The sequence below is a fragment of the Neofelis nebulosa genome, chromosome 7, assembly GCF_028018385.1.
Source record: "Neofelis nebulosa isolate mNeoNeb1 chromosome 7, mNeoNeb1.pri, whole genome shotgun sequence".
NCBI lineage: Eukaryota > Metazoa > Chordata > Mammalia > Carnivora > Felidae > Neofelis > Neofelis nebulosa.
In genome coordinates, this window is record NC_080788.1 from 101,719,569 (window position 1) to 101,732,828 (window position 13,260).

Consider the following 13,260-nt stretch of genomic DNA (forward strand, 5'->3'; position numbering starts at 1 on the left):
AAAAGCACATGTAGGAGGGGGGGCAGAGGGAGACAGAGAGAAGCTTAAGCAGGCTCCATGCTCAGTGCAGAGCCCGACACAGGGCTTGACCTGAGCCGAAATCAAGAGTCAGATGCTCAACCAATTGAGCCACCCAGGTACCCCAACAATTTCTTTTTTCTAGCTTAATTATAAGAATACAGAATATAATACACGTAACATAAAATATGTGTTGATTGACTATGTTATTGGTAAGGCTTCTGGTCAACCGTAGGCCATTAGTAGTTGAGTTTTTGAGAAGTCAAAAGTTATACACAAATTTTTGACTATGTGAGTGGAGGGGTCAATGCCCCTAACTAGCCTCCATATTGTTTAAGAGTCAACTGTAATAAGAAACATATGTTTGATCTTTGTCCCTGGTTCTTACCATAGGGTTACTAAAACCCTTATAATTCCCTGAGTGATGGGTGAAAGAAATTCTTTTATTATTCATAATAAGCCTCTTTCAACCATACCTGAGTTTATGCTAATAAGGCAACCCTTGAAGGATGGGGGCTGATTGCCAGAGGAACCAACTATGTCATCAGAGGTTAAACTTTCTGCCTCATCCCGACCTCCATAAAGGAGAGAGGGGCTTGAGATGGAGGTCAATCGCCAACGATTTAATCAATTACATCTACATAACGGAACCCTCATAAAAACCAAACAACAGGGTTCGGGGAGCCTCTGGATTGGCAAACACATGGAGATACATGGTGCACTCAGACAGGATATGAAATCACCACACCTCTTCCCCATACCTTACCCTGCCTGTGCAGCTCTTCATCTAGCTTTTCAGTGTATCCTCTGTAATACCCTTCAAACCAGTACATGCATTTTAAGCTAGTAAATGCAAACAAATGCTTCTGTGAGTTTTGTGAGTCATTCTAGTAAATTACTGAACCTCAGGATAGGGTCATGGGATCCCCCACAGGATCCCCCTTCCTCAATTTATAGCCAGTCAGTCCGAAGTATGAATGACAACCTGGAATGTGTGACTGCATCTGAAGCAGGGTGGGAGGGGGAGTCAGTCTTGTGGCATTGAGTCCTTAACCTGACTGCTCTCTCTTTGGGGAGTCTGTGGCAGAACTGAGTTAAATTGCAGGACACCCAGAACTGGGAGAAATGGTTGGTATAGGGAAAAACCTCCACACATTTGGCACCAGCAGTTTTGAGAATAGAGAGAGACAGTAGTGTTTTTCCTTTAGTTTCTTTCACTCAGCACAATGCCTTAGAGATACTAACACAGTAGTTTAAACCTAACAGAAAATTACAAATTTGAGTTTTATTAAGTGTTCATTCATCTGTGTTGTCTACATCCCTGAGCTGACTCAGAAATTTATCTGGGTAAATGGGAAAAGCCCAAAAGATAGGGTTATTACACTAGAACTTTACATATGTGCTCCTGCTGCTGAGAAGGCTTCTTTGGTCACTAGCATTTTTTTTTTTTTTTTAAAACTCATTACAGGTTTGGATGCCATTTTGGTTTATAAGTGACATTCCTAACTGACTATGACACAGAATCACAGTCTTGGAAGAATCCTTGGAGATCATCCAGGGAGGCAGTTTGGTACTGTGACAACAAGGGCTCTGGTATCATACAGACCTAGATCCTGCCTGCCATTCTTAGTTAGATTTGCTTACCTTTTAATGAGTTTCAGTTTCCTTATCAGTAGAGAAAACAAACTAGGTATATTTCATTGGTTTATGAGAAAATTCAATGAGATACTCCATGTAAAATGCCCTGTGGAGTGCTACGCACACAGGCAAAGCTCCACAAAAGCAGCTGACATCATGTCTAGCACAACTCATTTTCCAGATTATGCAAATCATCGACTGAAACATGCTACTCTAATGGTTTAAATATTAAAAGGTCATAACTCTGTGTAGAGGAAGATGCATATTTTGGATAACAGCTCTTAAAGGAAGCAAACAAAAATGATTTTAATTAAACAAACACTGTATAATTTCTCTATGCTAGATTATAACAATTCACCAGCCTGAGGAATGCAGGAACCACAAAAGAACACAAAAAACCTGAGATTTTATCTTCCAAATATAGGAAAAGAAAATTATTAGAAAGAAAATGTAAGCTCATATGGAACAGTGGACAAATATTTTTAGTGTTGACAAATCACTTTCTGTCAAAACCTTTACACATTTTGGTCCTCCCACGTGCTCCCCACCCCCGCATCCGCAGAGGGCAGGGGTGAAAACTGTGCTGTGAAATCAACATGTCAATATAATTATTTTAAATATCAATGGATTTTATGTTAATAATCTAGAACAAAGAGTGAGTATACTCAAGACAACTTAATGAAAGGCTCTTTGTTTCCAATGAGCAACTTTGTTGCCACTGACTAAATCATTTAATTTTTAAAGAAACTGTACCTCCATCAAGAGTAAGTTTTGACCGCCACTCAACAGGCAGAAATTCAACATGTGTTGCATGGTTGGAAAAATGCCTTTCTTCTATTTTTCTTGCAGCTTCTCTCATCCTAAAAAAAAACAAAAACAAAATAAAAACAAAACAAAATGTTATCAGAGTAACTTCTCATATGTATTTATATGGTATAAAATATCTTTAACCATACAATTTCTACTTGCTAACTTTGTCCAATTATATTTTAATTATTGTTACACTGTACAGTATTTCACAATACTAGGAATCCCTCATTTCAAAGATATTTCCCTAAATTTGTCATCAGTGATTTCAAGTATTACAAGCTTTCACATTATATTCTAAATAATTATATATATTAATCTTCAGTAGACAGAAAGTGCAACAAATCCACCCTGTGCCATCACCCTGCCCCAAATATTGGCAAGTCATGGTCTGTCTTATTTCATCTATTTCTCCACTCATTCTCCCCATAATATGAATTTTAAAATTTTATTTTCAAAATTCAGATACAGCAAAGTTGACTTTTTTCCCCTTTTGCTATCAGTTGTATAGATTTCGTGGTTAACATCACCATAATTAAGATATAGAATAGTTCTGTTATTTCTCCAAATCCCTCACACTAACTATAGCAGTGCCCTTCCCCTGTAATATTTTAAAGGAAATCCCAGATATCACATCATTTCATCTGTAAACTGTTTAGTATCTATTTCTAAAACATAAGGAAAACAACCTATTCTGTACTATTATCATACCAAAACTTTTCAAAAAGGTTTATTTATGTTTGAGAGATAGAGAGACAGAGAGTGGGGTGGGGGGAAGGGGCAGAGAGAGAGGGAGACATAGAATCCAAAGCAGACTCCAGGCTCTGAACTGTCAGCACAGAGCCCGATGCGAGGCTCAAACCCATGAACCATGAGATCATGACCTGAGATGAAGTGGGACGCTTTACCAACTGAGCCACCCAGGCACCCCCCAAAACTAATTTTTTTAAAGTTTATTTCTTTTTGAGAGAGAAAGAAAGAAGATCCCAAGCAGGCTCTGCACCGCCAGCACCACTAGCTTGGAGCTGGACGTGGGGCTCAGACTCACAAACTGTGAGATCAATGACCCGAGTCAAAATCAAGAGTCGGATGCTTAACTGACTGAGCCACCCAGGTGCCCCAATCATACCAAAACTTTGAACAATTCTTTAATTTCAGCAAATATGTAGTTTAGCAGTTCCATTTTCCCAGTTAGACTATGTTATTTTATAACATAAAATATATTTTTACATTTTAATTGAGCTCCAAATACAACAGCCCCCCCCTTTACATGTGGGGATATATTCCAAGACCCCCAGTGGATGCATGAAACTGAAGATAGTACTGAACCCTATATATATTGATTTTTCCTATACACACACACCTATGACAAGTTTAATTTATAAATTAGGCACAGTGAACGTTTAATAACAATAATAAAAAACAATTATAATACAGTGTAATAAAAGTTATATGAATGTGGGCTCTCAAAATCTTATTGCATTCATCCTTCTTCTTCTTGCCACGATATATGAGATGTTAAAATGCCTACGAGGTGACATGAAGTGAGGTGAATGACACATACATCGTGACACAGCATTAGGCTGCTATCATCTGCTTCCAGACTGCAGTGGACCCCAGATAACTGACATCAGAGAGGGTGCAACTGCAGACAAGGGTGGGGGTTGGCGCGGGGGGGGGGGGGGAGGGGAACTACTTTACAGTCCATGCACTATAATTGGCAGGTATTATACACTCTTAAGTGTCTTTTAATGTACAGGTTCTTCTCCCCACCCCCCCCCCACTTTTTTTTTGTTTTGTTTTGTAATTTATTTTTGTCCTGTAGAGTTCCTCAGAGTCTGATTTTTAATGACTGTATCCCCCTGGTATTTAACATGTTCTTTGTCCTCTACTTCCTGTATCTTGTTAGTGACATATAGGGGCTTGACCAGATGAAAGTTCTACTATTTTGGCAAGACTACTACTCCATAGGTGCATACATCTGTGTTTGTCTCTTTCTGGTGAAGCTAGCAGTTATGACGATCACTGCTTAGATTCATTTATTTATTATGGTTCCATTACTCCTTATTTGTTTGTAAAGCTTATAATTCTAGAAAGAGAAATTTCTTCACATCATATATTTGGTTGCTTTGGAATACAACCAAATAGTTTCTGTATGAAATGAGAAAGTGAAGGATGAATAGTTCTTACCTTCTATTAACAATTTTCAAAATACTGAGTTCTTAGCTTCTATATTTTTTGACATATTTACTAACTCATACACTTAAACATATTTGAAGTGGAGTGTTTCAATCCACTGTAGTTACTATTCTTACAGATGCTCAAATTGTCTCCTTTTTTGATCAGTAAATCTCTTCAAGTTGGCTTCTGTGTCCTTTTGACACGACCTCCCTAGTTTTTCCTTCTGAACAATCAAGTGGCTTTTTGGTTTGTTCATATAGTTGTGCAATCACCGCTATTATCTAATTTCATAACTTACATCACCTGCAAAAGAAACAATGTAGCCATAGCAGTCACCTTCCCATATTTCCTCTCCCTAGGCCCTGGCAATCACGAATCCACTTTCTGTCTTTATGGATCTGCCTATTCTGGGTATTTCATATAAATGGAATCATACATATGTGGCCTTTTGTGTCTGGCTTCTTGCACTCATCATAACGTTTCAAGGTTCACCCACGTTTATTGTGAATCAGTACTTCACTGCTTTTTATAGTTGAATAATATTCCACTGTATGAATATGCTTTTGTTTATCCATTTGCATTGGAACGTTTGGATTGTTTCCAATTTTTTAGCTGTTATGAACAATGCTCCTATGAATACTCTTTAAAAGGTTTTGTGTAGATATATTTTCAATTCTTTTGGGTATATACCTAGGGGTGGAATTACTGGCTTGTATGCTAACTCTACGTTTAAATTCTTGAAGAGGTGCCAAACTATTTTCCAAGGCAATTATACTATTTTACAATCCCAACAGCAACATAGGAGAGTTCTAATTTTTCCACATCTTCACTAATACTTGTTATTTTCCAACTATTTGATAAGAGTCAACTTAGCAGGTATAGAGTGACATAACATCTCTTTGTGGTTATGAACTGCATCTCCCTAATACTTAATGATTTTGAACATCTTTTTATGTGCTTATGGGCCATTGGTATATTTTCTTTGGACAAATGTTTACTCAGATCCTTTACCTATTTTAAAAATTTAGGGTTTTTTAACTGCAAAAGTCCTTTATATATATCCTAGATAGCAGATCCTTCTCAGATTATGATTTGCAAATATTTTCTCCCATTCTGTGGATCGTCTTCACTTTCTTGATAATGTCCTTTGAAGAACAAAAGTTTTAACTTTTGCCAAAGTCCAATTTCTCTCTTTTTTCCTCTGTGGCTTCTACTTTTGATGTTGTATCTCAGGAACCATTGCCTAATCCAAGGTCACAAAGATATACTCCCAAGTTTTAAGAGTTTTATAGTTATGGCTCTTATATTTGGGCTTTAATTTTGAATTAACTTTTGTATACGTGTGAGGTAGGGTTTAATTTCATTCTTCTGCAGATATATCCAGGTGTCCTAGCACCATTGGTTAAAAGGTTATTCTTTCATCAATGAATTGTTTTGGCACTCTTGCTGAAAATCAGTCCAACTCTGATTCTAATCCATTCATCTTGCTTTGTAGCAACTTATGAAACTGGGAAGTGTTAGTCCTCCATCTTTGTTTTTTTTTAAGATTGTTTTGGCTACTCTGGGTTCCTTGCATTTCCATGTGGATATTTATTTATTTATTTATTGATTTGTTTATTTAATGAAAATTATTGTCAAATTGGTTTCCATATAATAGCCAGATGCCCTCCTCCCACTTTCCCCTCCCTCCCACCCCCCCATCAACCCTTAGTTTATTCTGTTTTTAAGAGTCTCCGATGGTTTGCCTCCTTCCCTCTCTGTTAACTTTTTTTTTTCCCCTTCCCCTTCCCCATGGTCTTCTGTTAAGTTTCTCAGGATCCACATAAAAGTGAAAACATTCCATGTGGATTTTAGAATCAGCTTGTCAATTTCTGCATAAAAGACAGGTAGGACTTTAATAGCAATGTGGTATGTATTGCCATCTTAATATTAAATCTTCTAATCCAGAAACATAGGTTGCTTTCATTTACTTAGGTCTTCTTTTATTTCTTTCAATGGTGTACTACAGTTTTCAGTGTACAAAACTTACACTTCTTTTGCTAAACTTATTCCTAAGTAGGTTATTATTTTTTTCTTTTTGATACTGTAATAAATGGAAATGTTTTTTTTTTTTTAAAAAAAAAAAGTAAACTCAATCCCAACATGGGGCCCAAACTCATGACCCTGAGATCAAGAGTTGCATGCTCTTCAAACTGAGCTAGCCAGACACCCCTAGAAATGCTTTCTTAATTTCCAGATTGTTCACTGCTAGTGTATAAATACAACTGATTTTTGCATATTGATCTTGTATTCTGTAACTTTGCTGAGTTCATTTGTTAGCTGTAATTGTGTGTGTGTGTGTGTGTGTGTGTGTGTGTGTGTGTGTGTGTATAGATTCCCTAGGATTTTCTCTATTTAAGATCATGTTATCTGCAGAGATCATTTTATTTCTTCCTTTCTAATCTGGATCTCTTTTATTTCTTTTACTTGCCTAATTGCCCTGGGTGAAACCTCCAGTACAATGTTGATCAGAATTGGGAGGTGACATCCCTGTCTCATTGCTGATCTTGAGGAAAAGCTTTCACTGATTCATTGTTAGAGTGTAATATTAGCCATGGGCTTGTACATGCCTTTTACCAGAGAGAAGAAATTCCCTTCTCTCTCTACTCTCCTGAGTGTTTTCGTTAAGAAAGGGTGTTAAATTTTGTCAATGCCTTTTCTGCATCAAAAACCACGTGATGTTTTTGTTCCCCTTTGCTCTATTAGTGTGGTGTATTACCCTTGAGTTATTTTTAAAAATATGTTGAATCAATTTTGCATTCCTAGGATGAATCCCAATCAGTCATAAGGTATAATCTTCTTTACATGTTGGTGGATTCAGTTTGCTAGTATTGTGTTGAGAATTTTTGGGTCCATAAAGAATAGTTATTTGTATTCATAAGGGATACTGATCTGTAAGTTTTTTTTCCTTATGATATCTGTCTGATTTTGGTATTAGGACAATACTGGCCTCAACGAATGAGTTGAGAAGTCTTCCTTCCTCTTTTAGTTTTTTGGAGAGTTTATGAAGAATTGGTGCTCTTTTAATGTTTGCAGAATTTGCCAGTGAAGCCATCTGATCCTGAGCATCTTTGTTTTTTTGGAAGGAAGTTTTTTGATTATTAATTCAAATGCTTTACTTCTTAATGGTCAGTTTAGATTCTATTTCTTCTTACTGATCATCATATCAGTTTGGTACTTTGTATCTCTCTAGAAATTTGCCCATTTTATCTAGGCTATCTAATTTATTGGCACAGAACTGTACATAGTATTCCCTTATAATCCTTTGATTTCTGTAAGGTCAGTAATTATGTCCCCTCTTTCATTCCTGATTTTAGCAATTTGAATCTACTTTTTTCTTGGTCAACAATACATCACACTCTTTTTCTTGGTCTTCTTGACCAAGCTGCAGGTCTCTCAGTTTTGCCAAAAAAATTTAAAAAAGAAAACCAACTGTAGTCTCACAAATACAAACAAGATTCAGAATGGTAGTGACAAGGATGAAGTTAATTTTACTCTTTTTACAGTTCTGGACTACTAAGGAATTGTAGAAAGCAGGGAAAGAGTTAAGAGATCCTCTGGATTTTCCTGTTTATAATTAATCAGAATTTCTTTTTGTTTATTTTCTATCAATTACTAGTTTATGTGGGGGGTTTTCCATCAAATTACCCTGTCTCTGAAGGAATGACAGCAATCTTCTCGATAGCGGATACTTATTTTTTTAGCCACTCTGGATTCATTCATTCCACTTACAATAATAGCTCCTGATTTTTATTTGTGGCTCTACCTCTCCCTATGATGATGATGAAGCCAACTTCCATCTGACTCTGGGAGATGACAAGCTCAATACATCATACCCTGCATGGCCACATGTACAGATTCAGGCAGCTGGATGCAACGCCATTGGTCACTGAAATGCCTAGGCTAGCTGGGGCTTCTGGAAAAATAGGCTTACTCTTTCTTTTGAAGTTGAACATAATATAATATAAACCATATATGGAAGCACACACAGGAGATGTCTGAGAATAGCTCAAAAATGAAAGAAAGTACAGTAGAAACTGGATTCTCAGTTCTCAGGACTGACACATCTTACATTTAGACTTCTCAGTGTTATGAACTACTAAATCCTCCTTTTGGTTCAAGCCTTTTTGGATTAGGTTTCCCCTCACCTACATCCAAAGAAAGCAAGCTGATACCTTCTCATTTATCAATGGCGCCAGAGTGAATCTGTCATTAAACCCGTATCTCAGATTCCTAGATATCCAAGCAAAAGATTAGCATTTTGACATAAGAATACAAATATTATAAGAAATAACGTGCAACTCCTCAGAACACAAATCAGAAAGAAGAGATTTTTGTAATAGAAACTAGCAACATTGACAAAATATTAGGGTGGCTTGGCGGTATCTGACTAAATTTTTAAGAGTTGAACCGATTTAATCCATCAGTTGACATTAAAAGATGTTACAATAAAAGGTGAAACAAAACTCAACATTGCATTATTATAGAGATGTTGATGAGGACAAAGTTTCTGGTATTGCACAGTATTTGCTCTATAAGGACTCAAGAAATACATTTACTTGAAGCCTCAGAACCAGATAAAGTGTGTTCTGAACCAAAAACTGATCTGTTTTCATCACATCATAAATATGATTAGATTTTTCTTCATACCGATTGCTAGTTTAGAGCCACATTTATGGTGACTTAACCCTAACATTTCCTTTCAACACAGTCCTTAACATTTTTTAAACACACACAAGTATAAACATCCCTCACCCCCATAACATCTTACAGTTTTTAGACTAAAGATGGAAAAAAAAAAAAAAGAGTAAAGTTGAATAAAAATAAATTAATGAGGTAAATAATGTATGTGGTATGTTGGTAAATCACCCACTGTTCTCTGTGTAAAATTTAGAGTTCACTTTCCTCTGGTAGTAATTAATTGGCTAGGTTAAGCTGCTAACTGGCTATTTATTTATTTATTTATTTATTTGAAATGTTTATTTATTTTTGAAAGAGAGAGAGAGAGAGAGAAAACATAATCAGGGGAGGGGCAGAGAGGGAGGGAGACAGAGGATCCAAAGCAGGCTCTGTGCTGAGAGCGGAGAGTCCAATGCGGGGCTTGAACTCACAAGCTGTGAGATCATGACTGAGCTGAAGTCAGATGCTGAGCCACCCAGGTGCTCCATGACAATTTAAAAAATTCTTATGTTTTTCATAATTATGCAACCTTGTAATTATTCTGTTTCTGCAGTTCAGTGAGATACAAACTAAGAATTACAATTTTTCTTTGCTTTCAACCTTAATATAATGTAAATTAGTAAGTTAAAAACACTTCCTTATTCTTCCTCTTCTCCATGCTGTGGGGGAAAAACCTCAAATATCATCATCATCATCATCATCATCATCTGGACATAATCACTCTCAAAATTTGGTCTAGAAATTCCATCTATAACATAAGAGATATTAGAGTAGTTTGTATTGAACATGCGGTGGAATGATTAAACTCTGTTATACCCCGGATAAAAGTCTGGATTCTAGTGATGGAGAATGTATTCATCAAAGAACTCACTCACATGGCTGTATTTTTGATAATTCTTCCTTGGTCCATTTTCTGTCCAATGCCGTGCACAACAAATACAATATGAGTAGTCTGTGATGGCTTGTCTTCTAATGTGGCTTCTTCTACATAACCTCTATGAAGTCTAGTCCCACTACTTGATGCTGTAGAAAAATGATGATTGTAAGTTTACTATTTATTCCAGAAATAGCATTCGGGCCTACATTTAAAGAAATAATAAAGAAAAAGGAGTACTAGGAAAAAATTTCACTGGGTTGGGTGGGGATGAAATTTGTGAAATGATGTACAGTGACTGGTTCAGAGTACATGACACCAAAGCCAGAAACCATAGGGAAAAGACAAGCAAGGAGGGAAGGATGGACTGAACACACAAAAAATTTAAAAAGTTCTCTGTAAAAAAAAACAAAACAAAAAACCATGAAGCAAAGATAAAAGATGAATGATAAACTGGGAAAACTTTTGCAAAATTCAGTGCCTAATGAGTTAATTACTGGAGTGCAAAGGAGAGCTTACTAACCAAAAAGTGAAAAGACAACCACTGAAATAGCAAAATGGGCTAAAGACAAGGTAATTCACAAAACAAATACAAATGACTAGGAAACATGTAAGAAGATATTCAAGTACATCTTGTTATCAAAGAAATTATATAAGAGGTAATTGCAAAAAAATTGATATCAGACTTAACGAAACTTTCTGAAAAATTTATTAATAATGCTCTCACATCTTCCTCAAGTACCATTTCCTCTTTCCTTTCATCAAACTTCTGTAAAGAGCTGTCTATTCTTACTGCCTCTATTTCTTCCCCTACTTAGACTTCAACCCATGCCAATCTGGCTTCTGCCCCCTCAATCCATCCAAGTCACCAATGACCTCTACATCACTAAATCCAACAGAAAATTTTTAGTTTTCACCTTCAATTGCCATGTTTTATTTTCACATCACTGCCTGAGGTTTGAATGCTGTTGTGTTTCTAGAAGTATAAAAGATATTTATTAATTTTGTCAGATCATTCTAATATATGATTATTCACTGATGAATACATGTGAACTCAATCAATCTTAATAAAAGTGTCATTTAACAGGGCAGTAACTATCACTAAATTTAATACATATTTAAAATATACTAAAAATAGAACCTGAATAGTCCCTTTTGAATACAAGAAAAAAAGATTCCCCAAAGTTGGACAAACTATATTTAACAATTACCTTTAGAAAATCCCAGTTTTTGGGTAACTGTCCTTGCAATTTTAGAAGTTGTTGCATCACTGTAAAGATACACTTCATCCACACTGTGCCAGTCCACATGATTTCTACTCAACTTGAAACTATGAATAGCTGTTGCAAAAAGGAAAAATTAATTTGAAGGTCTCTCATTTGTGCAAAGAATTAGAATACACAGATTTTTAAATCAGTATTTGAACTCAGTTGAATATAAAATTATTTTGCTGAAACACATATTAAATTGAAGCAAGTGATGGATAGGGACTTTATTTTATAAATGATTAATCATGCTACAGGGAATGGTAATTCGTTAGAACAACACGGAATAACTGGCTTACCCACCATAGTTTTAACCTCTAACTGGTAGTTAACATGCTCTGATTATTAAAGAACTGCTTTCCCAGGTGATATGACATTTCTTCCTTCTGAGGGATAATTTATACCTTCATGAAAGTCCTCAATACCTTTGACATAGAAACTTAAGTTTCTTTTCTTCTGTGGACTATATTTTTGGATCTGTGAAAATTTCACTCAGCGGTGCAAGACAAAACAAGACTGAGAGGAAGACGGGGAAGACAACTAACTGATTAGAAATAGGTAGTTGTGGAATGGATACTAAATGAATTATCACTGGATATTGCTCACCATAACAGAAATCCAAAGTTGAAAGATGTTTTTTTTTTTTTATTTTTTTTGAAAGATGTTTTAATAAGAAATCAAAGAAATTTTTTCTACTGTGATGTTCAAATCAGTATGGTTATTACATTCTGAAAATAGGCTCTAAAAAAAAAAATGAAACCTATATGCTCAAGGAATACATAAGCTCTGTGAGGCAAGGACTACGTCTTGATCATTTTGTACCACGAGCACCAGTGTCCTAGCAGAGCCTAGACCCATTTCACAAATTCAGTGATACGTGTTTGTGGAAGCAACAGATTAAGAGAAGTGTCATAACATATCCATCGATTCATACTTGATAATTCTTATATTCTGAAGGCCTTAAACTTTCCTCTGTATCTCTGGTATAGAGATGAGAAAAATTCACATACCCTTCAGAAAACCAGGCACCTTAAAATCACTATGTCTGATTTATTTTTTAAAAAATCCCTTTTAAGCAATATATAATCTCTACTATATATAAAGACCCAGAGGTACAAAGAGTCCCTTCCTAGGGTCTTGCCACAAAGCTAGTTACCAGCAGAGTCTAACTATTCAGATTTGAGGATGGGTTGGAAATAACCTCAGATTATATATGAAACGTTATAGCCCTTGTCAAGATCTAAGACCATATGTCATTTTTATGAAAACCTATTCCCTACTAGAATACACAGAAAAGTAAATCCTTTCTGGGGAATTGCACTTCTTAAGTTATACTACAAATACAATTTCAAAAACTTACAAAAAAACAATTTGTATTTCACTTATTTGCCAGGACATATTACTAACACTAAACACAGACCAAGATGCAATTAATGTAACAAACATTAATATCTTGAATTCTCAAAAAAAACTTCAGAAAAACAACGTACAAACTCAGCTTTTTTCTATAAAATAACTTTTCATAAATTAAGAAAATATTTTGTAAGAGTTTTACAAATATTTGCTTTTTCTATGCCTGATCCAAATCACTATTTTATACCTTTTTATCTAATGTTTCTAAACCACATTTTTGTTCAAATAGCTTTGAGTAACATATGCTTAAAACACTGAAACTATAAGACCAAGATAATGAACAGTGGTAAGTCAATGAAATCTTGTTCTTCCTCAAACCATCCACATACTGTCTTAAAGTAAAAC

General features: G+C 35.6%; 1 protein-coding gene across 10 annotated transcripts in view; it reads right to left on the bottom strand.

The window, feature by feature from the left end:
• The window catches only part of DDHD1 (DDHD domain containing 1), a 113,587-nt gene that overhangs the window by 40,659 nt on the left and 59,668 nt on the right, over positions 1–13,260 (bottom strand). For all 10 annotated transcript variants that reach the window (XM_058739088.1, XM_058739081.1, XM_058739086.1 and 7 more), the window contains 3 exons: positions 11,449–11,577; positions 10,239–10,386; positions 2,410–2,516 (listed from right to left, as the gene is read on the bottom strand). In XM_058739088.1, coding sequence (XP_058595071.1) covers positions 2,410–2,516; positions 10,239–10,386; positions 11,449–11,577 — 384 coding nt within the window. The remainder of the gene's footprint in view (positions 1–2,409; positions 2,517–10,238; positions 10,387–11,448; positions 11,578–13,260) is intronic.